The sequence below is a fragment of the Balaenoptera physalus genome (assembly GCF_965194825.1).
Source record: "Balaenoptera physalus genome assembly, chromosome: 1".
Lineage (NCBI taxonomy): Eukaryota > Metazoa > Chordata > Mammalia > Artiodactyla > Balaenopteridae > Balaenoptera > Balaenoptera physalus.
Window position 1 is genome coordinate 183,982,162 of NC_138882.1, and position 16,919 is coordinate 183,999,080.

General features: G+C 58.6%; 1 protein-coding gene across 1 annotated transcript; it reads right to left on the minus strand.

Moving 5' to 3' along the window:
- Nucleotides 1-317: 317 nt before the first annotated feature.
- Nucleotides 318-13,114, minus strand: LOC309642405 (chloride channel protein ClC-Ka). The gene is made up of 20 exons (XM_082423978.1): nucleotides 12,982-13,114; nucleotides 12,327-12,433; nucleotides 11,558-11,686; nucleotides 10,697-10,825; nucleotides 9,529-9,668; nucleotides 9,110-9,187; nucleotides 8,940-9,018; nucleotides 8,267-8,392; nucleotides 7,803-7,890; nucleotides 7,590-7,691; nucleotides 6,937-7,021; nucleotides 6,501-6,674; nucleotides 5,967-6,036; nucleotides 5,687-5,797; nucleotides 5,110-5,323; nucleotides 4,085-4,218; nucleotides 2,339-2,427; nucleotides 2,108-2,191; nucleotides 1,261-1,347; nucleotides 318-774 (listed from the first exon to the last, which is right to left on the minus strand). The coding sequence occupies exons 2-20, from the start codon at nucleotides 12,424-12,426 to the stop codon at nucleotides 727-729; spliced, it is 2,067 nt and encodes a 688-aa protein (XP_082280104.1). The 5' UTR covers nucleotides 12,427-12,433; nucleotides 12,982-13,114; the 3' UTR covers nucleotides 318-726.
- Nucleotides 13,115-16,919: the final 3,805 nt, after the last annotated feature.

Sequence of the window (16,919 nt, forward strand, 5' to 3'; positions counted from 1 at the left end):
AAGAACCACACGTGGGGACCCCGCTTTGTCAACCCTGGCTCAGCCAAGGAGGAGGCTGAGGCTGCTGGGGTGAGGGAAACTGGGCCACAGGGTCGTGCTTACACATGAGGACAAGCATCATAAGACCTGGTGGGAACCTGCTTTCATAACTCCCTGCCAGGAAGGGAGACGTGAGGAGGCGTGGGAAACCAGGGCCCAGGCCTGCGATGCCCACATGACCACCAGGGGGCCCCCAAGAGCTCACTCAGGGCCGGCGAATGTGGCCTTGCTAAGGAGGCAAGATAACGCCCTGGGTGCTGAGATGAGGGACAGACGGCTCTGGCAATCAGCTTTATTCTTTCTCAGGAGCCTCTGGTTGGGAGTCACACAACCCTCAGAGGGCATCTCTGCGTGCCCTTGGCGACAGAATGTACCAGTGTCTTCATTCGTGAATTTGATTCTTTCATGGAGCACCTACCACGTGCTGGCTTTCTGCTGTCTTGCATTCTGAGTTCTGTCCAGAGGGGGATTTGTCCTTCAAGGCAGGTAGCCCTTGTTTCATGGAGAATGGGACGTGGTGACTATGGGGCCTCTTCAGTGCAAGCTTAGCTGCCTACTTCGCCGAGGAGTTGAGCTGGGCTGGAGGGGAGGGGTGCGTTATGATGGGGAGGGGGGAGAGGCAGCGTCTCTGCCCCATCTCCTTCACCAGGGCAGCTGAGGGGCCCTGTTGCATCTTGCCAGGCTGGCTCACTTTGGGGCCGGAGGGTTTGTCAGGTTGGAAATTGCTTTCTTCAACTAGAACAGAGAACAGAGTGGGGAGGATGTAGAGGAGATTGCAAGTGGGGGGGCGCCAGTATAGTTTGACTCCCCTAAGGGTTGATTCTGGATTGAACTTTAGAGCCAGTGCCTCCCTATTGCATAGATCAGATCATTGAGGCCCAGAGAATGGCAGGGCTGGCCACAAAATAAGGTAGAGGTAGCTGGACCAAGTGTCTGGCTACTCTGGGCCAGGAAGTGAGGCTCATCAGAATCCCATGAGGCCCCTCCGAATTTTTTTTTTCTTTTTTTTTGGCCATGCTGTGCGGCATGTGGGATCTTAGTTCCCCGACCAGGGATCAAACCCACGCCCCCTGTAGTGGAAGAGCAGAATCTTAACCACGGGACCACCAGGGAAGTCCCAAGGCCCCTCCAAATTTGATGGCAGAATTTTGGTGCCCCCCACCTCCCCAGCCTGTTCGAGCATGGCTCCTCCCCTTTGCTCCACCCTCGGGACCATGGTACCTCCACCCAAGACACGAAGCCCACAGCTCTGCCATGAGACGTCACGAAGAGGGACTGAAGTTTCAACAGCTCGAAGAGGTTGTGTGCCTGCAGGGGGGGCAGTTAGGAAACACTGGAGGATAGGTGACACCCACCCCAACCCTCTGGCTTCAGTTTCTTCCTAGCTTGGCAGCTTTGAGCAGAGGTGAAGGCCCGGGCCAGGCTCTGTCCCAGTGGTGCCCACCTGACCTTGTTTCTGAGCCTGGGAGGGCTGGACAGCTGTGATGGTGGGTGGGAGACCAAGACCTGGGCCTGCAATGTCCAATGTGACCACCAGGGGTCCCCAGAGTCCACACAAGGGACTAGGGGAAAGGACCCGTTTTTCAGCATCATCTGGCATCATCCACTGGCACAGAGGGATTGGGGCCACCCTTAGGTCCCCAACCTGCTTCTGTCCCTCCATGACCCATGTGCCAGGCTCTGCGCTTGCAGGGGGGAGAGGATCAGCATTCAGAGTGATTAAGTACTTTGCCCAAGATCACACAGGCAGAATGTGGTGGACCTGAAATTGAAACCCATGTGTGCCTTGATGAAAAGACATATTTTTAACCACTGTTTCTCTCCATCCAGAATCTTCTGTTTCCCAAGCTCTCCCTCTTCCCTAGTCTCTGCATCATCCCAACAGCCCTGGAACTGAGAGATAGAGAGGGCGGGAACTGCATGCCCATTCCACAGGTGAGGAAGCAGGCACAGGAGGAACAGAGAGCCACATAGAATGTCCAGGAAGCTGGAGCCAAGTTTCCCTCTCAGGCTCTTCCCCTCTATCCCAGGGCCCCTGTCTGCCCACAGCCCAAATATTCCCCATTACCTGGTGCAGGGAGGTCTCCGGGGACAGCTTCAGGGTCACTGGCTCCACGGGGCAGCCCCCAGCCAAGATGTCCTGCAGACACTGCTGGGGATGGGGGAAGGGTTATGGGGGCCTGGGACAGCTCCCCCTTCCCCAGGCAGCCCCTCTCAAACCACAGGCTATCAGCTGGCCACTCCCCTCACAACCCTGCTGACTCCCCATCTTCTACTGACACCTCATATGTGCACTCACCTGGTGTCCTGGAACCCAGGAGGATGGCTCAGCCTGGAGGGCCTGCACCAGCTGTGCCCTCTGCACGGTGCCCACCAGTATCTGAGACTCTGGACAAGTGGAGAGGGAGAGGAAAAAAGCCACATTATGAAAAAGAATTTACGTTTACTGGACAGCTACGATGTGCCAAGAACTGTGCTGGGTGTTCTCATGACTCTTGGGAACGTACAGCACCTATGGGTCAGGAACTATTATCACCCATTTTACGGAAGAGGAAACCGAGGCTCAGAGGCACAGAGAGGTTAGTTATCTTGCCCAAGGTCACTCAGCTTCTGACATGGAGTAGTGGTAGCTGAGGGTGGCCAGGTAAGGCTGCCAGGGGGCCGGGAGGTAACCTGCCCACCCCAAGATGCCCCACCTGGCAGGGCCTCAAGGCAGGAGCAGGTCTGGGACACCTGCATGAAAATGTCTGTGCGTCAGGGCTGGGCTTTGTCCCTCATTTCCCATGGGAAGTTTCACTGGCTCAGGCCAGTGAAGGCACGAACCCGGAAGGCCACCGTGTTCCGAGGTCCTCCTGTGTGCTGGAGGCTTGGCAAGCCTCACTCCAGGGTATCACTGGAGTCTGCAGGTATTTAGTTTTGAGGGACAGCCTGATATTTTTGCTTTTTGTCCAGTAAAATAAAAACTTTACAACTGGACATACAAATGCTCCCTGTTTAAAAACAAAAACAATTAAAGCTATTTCTTGGATGAGCAGCAGGGTCCCACAGGCTGGGCCTGTGCTGGTTGGGAACTCTTTGCTTCCTGTGGCTCTAAGGGTAGAAGTGGAGTTTGTCTTGTTCTAGCGGGGCCGGGGGCGGTGGTGAAGCTTCTTGAGGGGTCATCCATGTGCAGGTATTTTCAAATGTGATATTTGGCGTGTTCTATGGGATAATGTTATAGATGTCCCAATTTGGGTGGGGAGAAGGGCCTGGCCTTTGGGATGGGAACGTCTGACAACTCTGTCCTCCCTACTTTCCAGATGTGGCAACTGCAGTTCATAGAGCTTAAGGGATTTATCTACAGTTCTGCTGCTCATAAATAGCTTTATGCCTCTTGGGGTAGGTATGGGGATGACCCATACCGTTGTATGGGTTGCTCACTGCACAAGTTACCTGCCCAAAGGACAAGTGGGGGTCAAAATCCAGCCGTGCTATGCTTGCCAAGTGTGCATTTTGTTTCATTTGCACAAAGGGGACATATGGGCTGACAGTGGCCCTGAGTGGGGCATGGCTGTCCCCTCCCTACCCCCCAGCTTATCTTTCCCACTCATACTGTACTTGTCCGAGAGGGAAATGATGCTCTAGCTAGGTCCTCTCCCAAGATTCAGCTTATGTGTCTTTTAACAAGGGCCCCCACTCATTTTTCTCTAAAAGGATGTCTTTCTCATGGCAACAGGGTTGAGGGAGGTGACTCAGTTGGGGAATGCCTGAAGGGGAGACTGAGGGATGGAGCCTTCTGGGAGGCCCTAGTAGTGTTCCCATCATCCTACCCCTGCTCCCCAAGTAGGATGGCTATTACCTCCATTTTACCAATGAGGAAACTGAGGCTCAGAGAGGTGAAGTGACTTGCCCAAGGTCACACAGTTGCAGAGCCTGGTTTTGGATCCAGGTGCCTGATAGGTACAATGCCCTGCTTACCCATTCCTGGGCCTGACCCTCCCAGGTCCAAGAGGAAGGTAGAGGGAATGCCCCCTCCCCATTCATGCTCCCCCTTCCTGTCGGGCACCTGTGCTCTCCACCAGGGGGTACTCGGCAGTGTCTGTGGCGGTCACGACCTTGACCACCTCCTCCTGCGGTGTGTCCTTGGCCAGCGTGGTGATGGTACGGTTCATGAAGTGCTCCACAGTTACATGGTGAGAGCTGGGGCAGAGGGATGCTCCCATCAGGTCCTGGGGTGGGGGGTTATCCAGACCCCTGGACAAGCTGGGGGGACCCGGGAGGAGTTTTGCCGGTTCTCCAGTGTGGGCAGGGTCTAAGAGATTCCTGGGATGAACAGCTGCTAGCACCACAAGGTGGGGAGGGAGGAACCTGGGGACCAGCTGGCCTATGGCCTGGCTCTGGATTCCCAGCCCTCTGGACCCCTATCTCCCCCCTAGACCAGCTCTACTTTGATCTGTTTTATTCAGAAGCCGTCCCTGGAGAATTTCATTTGAAGAAAAGTTTTATGGCATAAAGGGAAAAAAGAGCTTTAAAGTTTGAAAATCACTGGAGTAACCACCCCCATTTAACAGATGGGGAAACTGAGTCTGGAGAAGGGGGCAACTTGCACATGTTTGCAGCTGGGCCTTGGACCCAGGACTCTCAGACCCTCTTAGTCCTCCTTCTCTGGGGACAGAGGCTGCTCGGCCCTGTCTGGTTGAGTAAGGACCTCAAAGCTCATTTCCACTGCAGTATTCCCGTCCCACCTCCAACTCCCAACGCCCCAGTGAGGACAGCAGAGCAGGAGCAGGGGGAGGGGTGGGACCTCCCAGAGCTGGTGCTGACTCTCTGTGTGACCTGGAACAAGACATGGCACCTCTCTGAGCCCCACCTTCTGACAAATGGGTGATATCTGTCCTCCTGTTGTGGAGACCAACTGATGACCAGTAAGACACTGAGGCCAAGGACTCCCCCAAGGTCACACAGGGAGCTGGAGAGAACGGAGACTAGGGAGCAGCCATGTGTCGGCCCCTCCCACACTCACCCATGTCCAAGGTCAGCCCACCCAGACACCATCACCTCAGTCAGCCAGCCTGAGCAGACACCGCTCACCTAATTTTTCGGCACCGGATCCACGGAAGGTATGGCAGTTTCTTGACAATGATGGTGCCGTCATAGAAGGAGGGCTGGAAACTCTGGGTGATGGCGTTGGCCGCCAGCACCGCCATCAGCACAGGTAGTGCGTGCACAATCTGGCCAGTCAGCTCGAAGGCCAGCAATGCTGTGGAGATGGTGTGGGTCACAGCCCCTGAGAAAGCCGCAGCCCCTGCAGGGGGCAGAGCCAGGGAGCGGGGCTCAGGCCAGGAGACAGCTTCATGCAATGGGCAAGGCTGCTGTGACTATGGCCATGGGCTGGGGTGGGAATTGTCCAGAGGCCACACATTGGCCACTGTTGGAAGTGCCCTATGCCTGGGTTTGGTGAGGGAAAGAGCAGTAGGGAAGAGGTGGCATCAGAGACAAGACAGGAGCTAGAAAAAGTAATGGAGGCTAAGGGGAGGGGCTCAGGGAAGGGTGGGGCTCACTGGGAGGCTCATGACCTCCCCATGCCCTGCAGAACCACTGGCTGATTCTCCGGGTCCAGCCCAGACCCACGATGTTTGCCCATCCAGTGGGAACCCGGTTTACTCACCTGCCAGGGCATACCCCCCAGGCATGATGGGGTTGGTGACCCCTCCAGCCACGATGCCCTCTGGGAAGGCAACAGAGAGGGCTTCCCCTATGAGGCGCCCGATGGCAGCTCCTGGTCACAGATTTAGGGTGAGGACAGGGAGCCAGGCTGACTCGGTCCCCACAGCCCTCCATCCCTGGGGATCAACCTCAGTACCATCCTGGGGAGGTGGGTGGACCAGGAGCCATGACCCTGTCCCGATAACCCCGAGTCTCTCAGACCCTCAACACCCCAGACTTACCGAAGATAAATATGGGCATGAAGTACCCAGAGGGCATGGGGATTGTGGTGGCCAGAATTATCATCCAGAACTGTGGGTGGTGGGAACCGAGGGGGCAGAGGTTACAGGCAGCTGGACAAGAGTAGGCAAGGGAAGGACAAGACAGGGGACAGGGGGGTTTCCCAGGGAGAAGGAGGGTGCCCAGGCACACGCCCATCGCCAGTATCTAGTGTGAGGGAAGGTGTGCCCAGGGGAAGGATCCCCACCCTGACAAAGTGCCTACTGTGTGCCTGGCACTGTGCCAGAGATTCTCCTTTCTTCCCTCTCAACCTTCCTTGATGTGAGCACAGTAACTAGCCCATTTTAAAGATGAGGAAACTGAGGCTCAGAGAGCTGAAGCAACTTGCCCAGGACCACACAGCGGGCAGAGGTCAGGTCAGGGAGTCTGCGTGAAGGCCTAGGCCCTGCGCTACGTACATGCTACGGGGAGGTACCCCCTCCCACCCAAGGCTGGCCTCAGCTCTGTGCACATCCCTGGGGGCCCCGGGAGCCCACCTTCATAACCAGGAAGAAGGTGAGGGTCCCAAAGATGGTGAACCGTGGGTGGTACCATTCGAACCATAGGTTCTGTGGGTCGGGCTCCGAGGGCCAGGGTGGGGACGAGTTCCGGGTCATCAGCGCCCACGAGTTATTGTCGAACAGTGAGTCCAGATGCTCCCTCATGGACAGCTGGAGAGGGGGGCAGCTCGGAGTTCTGCGTGAGGACCGGGCAGCAGTCCCTGCCACCACCCCCCCCCCAACTGCCTGACCCTGCCTCGAATCCTCCTCTGCCACTTCCTGTTGGGGGGAGACCTTGGGAAGGGCTCTGGCCCTCCTGAAGCTGCACAGCCATCCCCGTATAGGCGTTGTGGGGATTAAGGGAGATGATAGGCACCAGTCGGACCACGACTGGGCATTCCCCCCCTGGCCACCCCGGCTCAGCGCCCCTTACCCGAGAAGCCATGAAGCGGCCCACGCCAGGGGGATAGGTGATGGAGGCGAGAACCAAGGCCGCCAGAGCCGAATACAGAGGCTTGCTGTGGGGCAGGGGGGTGGGGGGGGTACAGCGCCAGCTCCAGTGCCAGCCGTCCTCTTCCCCTCCCCCCACCCCACGGAGCGGCCCCGCCACCCTGGGGGCTGATGCTGAGGCAGGAACGGGAGGAAGAGGCACAGGAGCAGGGGACGTGTGGGGGTCAGCCCCACACCGCTCGGGTAAGCAGGGGTCGGGGCTCATAGGAGAGCTTGGGACAGAGGCAGGCTGCCTGCCAGGCAGGTGGGACCAGGGCAGGACCGGCCAAGGTGGAGGAGGGCTGATTCTGAAATGCCAATGCCAGGGGGCAGACAAGGTTGGGAAGGAGAGGGGGCTCAGTAAGGGGCCTGGGGCTCCACGGGGAAGTAGGGGTTCAGTGATGGGGGAGGGGGGTTAGTGAGGGAGGGAGGGCTCAAATATTGGGGTATTGGGGTTGGTAGCCTAGTAAGTGGGGGAGCAGTTACTATGCGGACCTGGACAGGGGTGTTAGTGAGGGGGTGGGGATCTCTATATAAGGCTCAGGAGAGTCTAGGGGCATCACCCTGAGGGGTCCCTGGCCCCCATTCAGAGCCCACCTGGTGGCCAGCAGTTTGGAGAGGACCCGATTGGTCTTGACAAAGCCGAGGAACGTTCGCTGACAGAAGAGGTAAGCACAGCTCAGGATGCCACAGATGGCCCTGCAGGGAGGGGAGGGGAGGGGAGTCCAGAGCCCCTCGCCAGAACCAAGGGCAGCAGTTCAGGCTGGGGGAGGCCCTCAGTTGGGCTCTTGAGGGGCCAGAGGCATCCACTCACCCCACGCCACAAAAAAGAAGATCTCTGGCAGGTCAAAGGGGACATCTACCCGGAAACTGGTCTTGTAGAGGGAGGTGATGGTCTCTGGGGAAGGAGGGGAGTGGGGATCAGGGACCACACTCCTACCCCAGCCAAACCGAAGGCTCAGAATGAACAGGCAGGAGCGGAGGTGCTGCCACGTCCTGCCCCCAAATACCCTTTCCCTGGCCCTGCCTCCCCGGCCAGCTTCATCCTCTCTACCCTCGGGGCTCCCATCCTTCGTGCTCAGTACAGGTCAATTCGTTTCCACACTTCTAGAAGGAGGGGAGTGGAGAGGAAGAAGAGAAGAGAGAGGAGAAAAGAGAGAGGAGGGAGAGGAAAGGGAGGGAGGAGGAAAAGGGAAGAGAGAGGGGAGAAGGGAGGGGAGGAGGGAGGAGGGAGGGAAGGCGGGGCAGGGGGCAGGGTCTAGGGCGGGGCTCACCCTGCTCGCTGTTGAAGACAGCCAGGAGGCGGAACATGAAGGCCCCACAGGTGGCAGCGAAGAAGCCCCTCCAGTAATCCCAGACCGAGAAGTGGGAGGACATGACCTCGATGCTGAACAGGACGCCTGGGGGCGCCACTGAGCTTAGACAGACACCACCACGCCCATCCCAGCGCCCTGACCACTCCCGTCCTGCTCTCCCACAGCCCGGACAGGGCCACCCCTTCTCTTTGGTCCTGAGCTGAGGGGAGGGGAGGGCAGGGCGAGAGCCCCCTGCCCAGGGAACAGGCTTGTAGGCGCTCCTCTCGGCCATCTCAAACCTTACAACAGCCTTTGGGGTGGGGACGATTACAATCCCCATTTTACAGATGAGGAAATGAGGCTGAGAGCTGAACTCACCAGCCCAGGGTCACGCAAGGGGAGCTGAGTTTCAAACCCAAGTCTGTCTAATGTGACCGTGAAGCATCTCGACGCCCACCCCCACCTCCACCCTGGGGCGGCTCTGCCCTCCCGGTAAGACTGAAGTAACAACCAAGACCGGATTAGCCGTCATCCTCCCTGCAGGTTCCTCCGCTGGGCGGGGAGCGAGCTGGTCAGTCTGCCAGGGGAGGGACGGGGGATGGGGGGGTGGAAGCCCGGGGTGCAGGGGGAGGGCCGTGAGGGAGGGCCTCACCGCTGAAGGGCGCTGCGAACACTGTGGCCACGCCCACCGCCGCTGCCGCCACCAGCATTTCGTTCTGCTTGCTCTTGTTCTGGGGGGATCCGGAGTCCCGGGCTGAGAGTCAGCCCCCGCCCTCCCCTCCGTCTCATTCCTCCAAGCGGGGGGGCCCATGAGCCCCTTACCTCAGACTCCCCAATGGCCTTGGTGCGCATGCGGCCCAGGTAGGCAGCGATCATCACAGACAGGTGCACGAAGGGGCCCTGCCAGAGGAGGTGTGCGCACAGGGCACAGGGTCCGCCCCTTGGGGGGAGCCGGGCCCTTGCTCCTCCCCTTCCTCCCCCTCCGGGCCCAGGGTTGGGGGGTAGAGGGAGCCTCATCCAGAGACAGCTCGGCTGCCCCACCCACTCCCTGTGCCTCCATCTCCCCAGTTCCTTTGTCACACTCTGGGGACCTGGCCTGTCTCCTCCCCAAGACTGGGCCCCGCGAAGGCAGGCCCTGGCCTGAGTTCCCCCTGACCTAGCTTCGGTGGGGATGGAGAAAAGGCAGAGGGGGCAGGAGGGCAGGGTGGGGCGGGGTGGGGTGCTCTCATGCCCTTCCATACCACTTTGCCCAGGAAGATGGTGCTGCCCGTGGCCAGGGTGCAGGTGAGGCCCACCACCTTGGCCCCGAAGTTCTTGATATCCAGGTAGTCCTCCAAGACCACGCCCGACAGAATGGTCTTCAGCTCCGGAATTCCAGAACCTTGGCAGGGGATGGATGGACGGGGTGGGGGTGGGAAGTAAGAGGGGGGACAATCTCTAGATAAACCCCTATCACTTTACCCTGCACAGGGTTTCACATCATGATCTTGTCAGGTCTCCTAAACCCTGTGAGTTAGGATTCCTAAATTCATTTTGCAGATAAGGAAGCGGAGGGTTAGAGAGGGGATGTGAATTGCCTACGTTCTTCCAGCTGGTCCTGCCAGTCAGCTATTGCAGGATGGGGGGGATCCTAGGAGAGAATCTCAGGCCACCCAGATGCATCCCTGCAGCTCCCCTGTGCTGCTGGCCTGGAGCTGAAAGCAGAGCTGAGAGGCCTAGAAGAGATGCGCCCCTCCGTGAGCCCCTCCCTGGGGAACCATGGTGCCGGCCCAGAGGAGCCCTCAGAAAGGGAGCAGAGCCAGCAGTGACCCGAGTCAAGCAAGATCTGTCCTTCTGGGGCTTCCCTGGTGGCGCAGTGGTTAAGAATCCGCCTGCCAACACAAGGGACACGGGTTCGAGCCCTGGCCTGGGAAGATCCCACATGCCACGGAGCAACTAAGCCCGTGCGCCACAACTACTGAGCCTGCGCTCTAGAGCCCGCGAGCCACAACTACTGAGCCCACATGACACAACTACTGAAGCCTCCGCGCCTAGAGCCCGTGCTCCGCAACAAGAGAAGCCACGACAATGAGAAGCCTGCGCACCGCAACGAAGAGTAGCCCCCGCTCACTGCAACTAGAGAAAGCCCGCGCGCAGCAACGAAGACCCAACACAGCCATAAATAAATAAATAAATAAATAAATAAATAAATAAATAAATAAATTTATATAAAAAAAAAAGATCTGTCCTTCTCACTGTGTGACTTCAGGCAACTTACACAACTCTTCTGAGCCTGGCTTCTCTGGCTGTGAAGTGGGGTTACTGTTTCCTGCCTCCCCCCATCAGGAGCCCCGAGGGACAGGAAAAGGCTTTGGGCAGTGGGCACTGTGGGGCAAGGCAAACAGATGAATGGCGTGGTGATGGGCTTACCTCCCGAGAAGGGCGTGATGCTCTGGGAAAAGCCTGAGGAGAAGGAGACCAGGGCCACAGGGTACACGGTCCAGGAGAGATACCGGAGTAGGTGGCTGTCCCCAATCTCCCGGTACAGCCACTTGTGTGCTGGGGACAGCAGGGAGTCAGGGAGCCATCCACAGGCTCTGCAGCCCTCAGGCGCCCACTTGCTGGCCAGGAAATGGAGGCTCAGAGAGGAGTGGCCCAGGGCCACCCAGTAAGTGGCAGACCCCCAAGAGGAGGCAAGAGTAGGACCCTGGATCATATCCCAGTGTTGCCACTCCCTAGCTGAGTGACCTTTTGCAAGCCATTCAACATCTCTGAGCCTCTGTTTCCCCATCTGTCAAATGGGCTCTCAGATGAGGTCTGGTGCATGGCAGGTCCTTGTAATGCCACCTGAGCAAGTCTCCCAGAGAAGGTGTGTTAGACACTTCCTGCCCCGTGCCCCCTCTTCCAGGGAGACCTCAGGGTGGAGAGAGCCTGCCGAAGCATGGGGAGAGAATGTTCTATGCCTGGTGGTCTAGACAAGTGTTCTCCCCCACAGTTACTGAGCTGAGAGCAAGGAAGGAGAAGAAGGAGCAGGGGCGGCAGGAAGCGGTGGGCATAGAGCTCAGAGGAAGAAGGAATATTTGGTCTTTCACTCATTGTGCAGATGAGGAGACTGAGGCCCAGAGAGGGGCAGGAGCCTGCCCAGGGTCACCCAGCAAGTCAAGAGCAAAGCCAGGACCAGACCCAGGCCTCCTCCCCACCCCCGCTGCACCTGGCGGCCCATCTGGCATCCCGAAAGCGTGCTCGAAAGCCCCGGGTCCAGAGCAGGCGTGCATGCCGGGGAGGGGTTACCTCGGACCACACGCCCGACAGTGAAGCTCATGGTGTAGCTGATCAGGGCCATGAGCACCCCAAGGGTCATCAGGAAGTACCAGTCCTCACCCATGCGGAACAGCTTCTGCTTCAACCGCTCGAGGCCGCCTGGGGCAGGGGCATCGGGTCGTAGCCCAGGGCCCAGTGAGGGCACGGGGCGGGGGCGGGGGGCAGGGGCTGTGTGGGGCTGGGGCCAGGTGGTCGAATCCAGGGAAGCTGGGAGGGGGCTCTGCCTCACGTGAGAGACAGCAGGATTTGTGCAAGTGAAGGTGGCAGCACGGTGGGCGCCAGGAGGGGGGCTTTGACCCATCTGCCCTCCCCACCCCTGCCCCTTCCTGAGGTACTTATGGAAGAATGACAGAGGGGGCAGGGTGTGGAGGGAGGGCTGGGAGCTACACTTTCTCCAGCATCTCCGCAGGGGCCATAGCTTAGAGGACACGAGAGTCTAGAGAGACTGCTCTGCTGTCCCAGGACCGGTGGGGCTGTCCTGGTGTCAGGCCAGAGAGCACCCACTGGGCCCCTAGCAAGGTCCCCGGCAGAGTGGTCAGGCCTGGGGGCTGCGTTCCCAAAAGGCAGAGAGCAGACATCTAGCACGTCTGACCCACAGACTGGCAGACAGATCCCTTCCCTCCCTGCCGCCCAGGAGGGGGGCAGCTCTTGGGCTCCAAGGTGGGTGGGGAGGCGGACCCGGGGAGGCTGATGTCCCGAGGGGTTTTTGACAGGGAGCGGAAGGGAACCTAGCTGTCACCTCGGATGCCTCGGCGGATGCGGGGACACGGGCCCCATAGCTCCTGAAGTGTCACAGGATTCCCCGAGGAGCCCTCACGAAGCCCTACCAGCTCCTCCATCAGGTCCCTGAGGGAGTGGACAGGCAGACGGACCCTTGGTGAGCTGCTGTAACGCCCTTAGCCAGCCACTGGGCCCTTCCAATACCTACTTCCCAGATAGAAGGGAAAGGTGGCATTTTCAGGAGGGGACATGGGTCTGGTGTGCCTTCATTCCTGAGGGGGTGGCCCCGAGGGTGCGAGTGTGTGTGTTAATGTTTGGGATAAGGGCGGTGGTTCCTAGCTGTCCCCTCCATGTCCAGCAGCAGGTTGATCAAGGCAGGACCCCAGGCTCAGAGCCCCCTTCCCCATCCTGTGGCCACCACTCCTACCCTCCCTGGACGCTTGTCTGCCTCCACTGCTCAGAGCAGTCTCCTTGCCCAGGGGAGTCACTGTCTCACTGTGGGCTCCCCATGGACCACTCTGACTCCCCATGCCCATCCCTGAACCTCCTCCCCCTCGGCTCAGGCCAGAGTCAGGAAAACCCCAGGCCCAGAAGGAGAAGCCGTGAGGGTCAAAAGGAGGTGCTGGCTCCCTGCCCCCCAGCCTCCTGCTCCTGCCCTGCCTGCCCTGCCTTACCCTGGTCCTGGCAGGTTCCATCCAAGTCCCTGCCCCAGCTCTGCACCCGGCGGCCCCTCACCTCTGTCAGTCCGCTCTGCTGTGGCCCCAGGCAGCCCTCCTCTGACAGAGACTCCTTTGCTTGCAGCTCAGGTGCACCTGGACAGGTGTGTGTTCCACCAATCAACATCCTGGCCCCCCCTCCTCCCCGCCCCACCCCGCCGGGGTTTACCCTGGCCATTAAGAATGTCCTTGACAAACCAACTGGAACTGCCCCGGCCAGCTGAGTAGTGCAGGCCAGAGCAGCCAGGAGGGACGAGGGGCAGGGGCTCCCCAACCTACCAGAGCCACACAGAGGTGGGTGGCACCCAACCCAGCTACCAGCTGGGGTACACAGGGCCTGGGAGGGGGAAGCTCATGACACAGCAGGATGGTGAGGGGTCATCTGCAGGGGCTGAAGGTCGGGGCTCTGGGTTCTCAGAGCTGGGCATGGGAGGGGTTTGAAAGAGCAGAGAAGGAAGAGGAGAAGGACCAATAGGGAAGGGGTGCTATTATTACTGCATCTTTGCTGTATGCCCGGCACTGTGCTCAACCCTCCTCCAAATCAGTGAGTGCTCAGAGAAACCCAGCGAGGTGGGCAGTATTAGGCCATTTTAAAGAAATGGAGTTTCAGAACTTCCCTGGTGGTCCAGTGGGTAAGGCTCCACACTCCCAGTGCAGGGGGCCAGTGTTCGATCCCTGGTCACGGAACTAGATCCCGCGTGCATGCCACAACTAAGAAGTCCGCATGTTGCAACTAAAGATCCCGCATGCCACAACAAAGATTCTGAGTGCCACAACTAAGACACGGCGCAGCCAAAATAAATGAATAAGTAATAAATAAATAAATATTTAAATAAAGAAATGGAGTTTCGGAGAATTGAGGCTGCTTGCTTGCCCAGGGTCACAGAGGCTGAGGGACAAAGTCAAAAGTTCCATCCAGGTTTGCCTGACTCCAAAGGCTTCACACCTCTCCGAGGTCCTGCCTTGAAGACCTGCCTTGCTCAGAGCTGGGGAGGGGGCCGACAAGCTGGAGCGGGGGAAGGGAATTGGGCAGAGGGGAGGCACTTGGGCTGGATCTTCATGTCCAGACCCTCCAGTCTGAGAAGACTGCCTCAAACCACAGCACCCAAGGGGCAGTGGCTCTGCTTGGGGCTTCTACGTAAATGCCACAGACCCTGTCCCACCCCAACGGAATGTAGGAACATGCACATTAGGTCTGGAACCCAGTTCATCCTCCCAGCACCCTTGTGGGTCAGCGACAGCATCACCATTTTGCAGATAATAAATGGAGGATCAGAGAGGTGCAGTCACTCATCTAAGGTCACAAAGCAGAGGCTGAACCCAGACTTAGATTCTGTGGCTCTCCCTCTTCCCAGAGCTCCTCCAGCTCCTGTGGCTTAATCCTTCAGGGCAAGGGTTTTGGGCACAAAGCAGAGGATTTGTGCCTGATACCACTTTTAGAAGATTTGGGCAAGAGATCTGGGACAACTCCCCCCCCCCCTTCCAGACAAAGCCCCCTTTCTGAAAATCACGATGGCCCTTCAATGACTTGTTAAAATCCTGAGGCCCTGAGCCACCCTCTGCCCCTAGATGTCAGCCAAGTTAATCCCAAATAGGAGCATGTGTGTGTTGTGAGCGGTGGGGTGGAGGCTTGCTGCTCTGCATGGACCTGGGCCCACCGTTGCCTCGGCGGCCCCAACCTGTGTATAGTAACAGGATAATTGGCCGCCCTGTTGACATCCCAAACCCGTCTCTGGTCTCGGGTAGCTGCTGGCTCCAACTCATAGCCGGCATCGGCCAGCCAGCCAGCACCGCACGTCCACACCCTCACCTCCGGCCCTGTGAGCATCAGGAAACTGGGAAGAGGGAAGCAAAGGGACATGGTGCTGGTGGCAAGTCCCTCCCAAAGCCATTTCCCCCTCATGCCAGCCCCCAACTTCTCCCTCTCCTGCATCAAGCAGTGAAGGGTGAGAGCTTGATGCCAGAGCAGCTCTCCCATCCCTAATGGGTCCTTCACCACTCGGAGCCTCGGTTTCCTCTTCTGTCCAATGAGGGGAGCCTGAGAGCCATGGTGGCAGGGCCCTTTCTCTGCCTCGTTCATCACGAGTCCCCCAGAGCCTCAACGGTGCCCGGCACATAGCAGGTGTTCAGTAGATACCTGCTGAGTGATGAGTGGTTTCCGAACACTGGCCTGTGGGCTGGCTGAGTGGGGACCTGATGGGAGCCGATTCCTGGTCCCTTCCCAAGACCCCAGATCAGAATCTTGGGGTACATGAGAAGAGTCTGTGTTTGTTGAAAGTCCCTCCAAGTGATTGGGATGCCCTGGCAGGTATGGGATTCAAGGCATTGGATCATCTCTGAAGCTCCTTCTGTCCCCGGGATCTGAAAGGAGAGACATGCACAGAGACAGGGGGATGGCCTTGATGACCTTTCAGGGTCCCTCCTGGCCATTGAAGTCAGTGGATCCAGTGCATGTGTGGGTGATGCCTCAGGGATGGGGGGAAGAGGGGGGAGGAATGGTGGGCGGGGGTGGGTAATGAGATCTGACGTCCAGGAGCAGTGACTCAGGCCCTCAGTGCCATGACCTTGTGTCTGCATTTAGCCACTGGCTCCTGTTTCCCTGGCTGGCGGCAGGCTTCTGGGTCCCACACCCCCACCCCCACCCCCACCCTCTTTCCATCTCACCTCAGTGCTGGTAACTTCCTGGCAGCCCTACTGGAACCCCATGGGTCAGGATGGGTGACACAAGCCAGGCAGGAATCTCCACTAGACAGACAGACCCCTTTGGCTCCAGCCACCACCCTGACCCCACTTCACAGACTACCGGCACCAGCGGTTACCCGTATTGATGGACCCCCCAGCCAACCGCCGCAGGGAGGAAGTGTTGTGGGAGCCAGAGAAAAGAGAAACAGTCCCTACCTTCAGGGGCCCCCGATCTAACGGGGAGACAGGCGAACCCCTAACCCAGGGAACTGCCAGTCTGATAGGGGAGAGAGGACCCAGGAAGACCACGTCACACTCAGGTGCTGGGGTGGGCAAAGCCAGTTGGTACAACGGGCATCTGGGCAGGCCCCCCTGTGTGGGCTGCAGCAATCAGAGAGGGCTCCATGGAGGAGGAGGAACCGGAGCTGATCTGGGAAGGAAGGGCAGGATTTGGAGTGGGGAGCAGAGGCCCCACACTGCAACCTGGGCAGCAGAGGACCCCCGGCCTCCCAGAACGGCCTTCCCTGCTTCACCCCCTGATCCCGCATGATCTGTGCGTGGGCAGAGGGGCTTCTCAGGGGTGTTCGGGACCAGAGTGTCTCCATACACGAATGTTCAGGTCACCCCGGCCTCCTGGAGGGTTTGGATCAGATAAGACAGGGTTCAAATCCCAGCTCTGCCACCTGCTCGTGTGCAAGCCCCAGGCTATCTGTGAGGCTGTTTCTCTATCTATAAAATGGGAATACCATCTCCTTCTTGAGCCATGCGGGGATCAAATGAGGCCATGCTGGAGAGCTCACAGCCAGGAGCCGGTGCCCAGCAGGCACCTCAGAAGTCAGAGCTAGAACGATTGTCTTGCGGAGCTCTCCTTTACCTCTGACTGAGACCCTGCCCGATGCCACCCCCAGCATCTCCTCTGAGCTGGAGGTCAAGCAGGCATTTCCTGGGAACATAACCTTCTATATTGTTAAGGACCATTACTAAATTATCTGCTCTCCTCCCCTGAGTCCAGGCCCAAGCCCCAGCCTGGCCTCAGCTTTCTCCTCTTGGGTCCCAAAATGTTCCAGAGTTGGGATGTGGTGGGGGGGGGAGGTAAGTATGAAATCTGGGTCCCCGTGGGAGCTGGCAGGGGAACAGCTGCACATTCTATACCCCCCTCCGGGGCTGTCTCAGTCCTTCCTAAGACATGGCTGTGAACGTTATCTGTCCTGAGG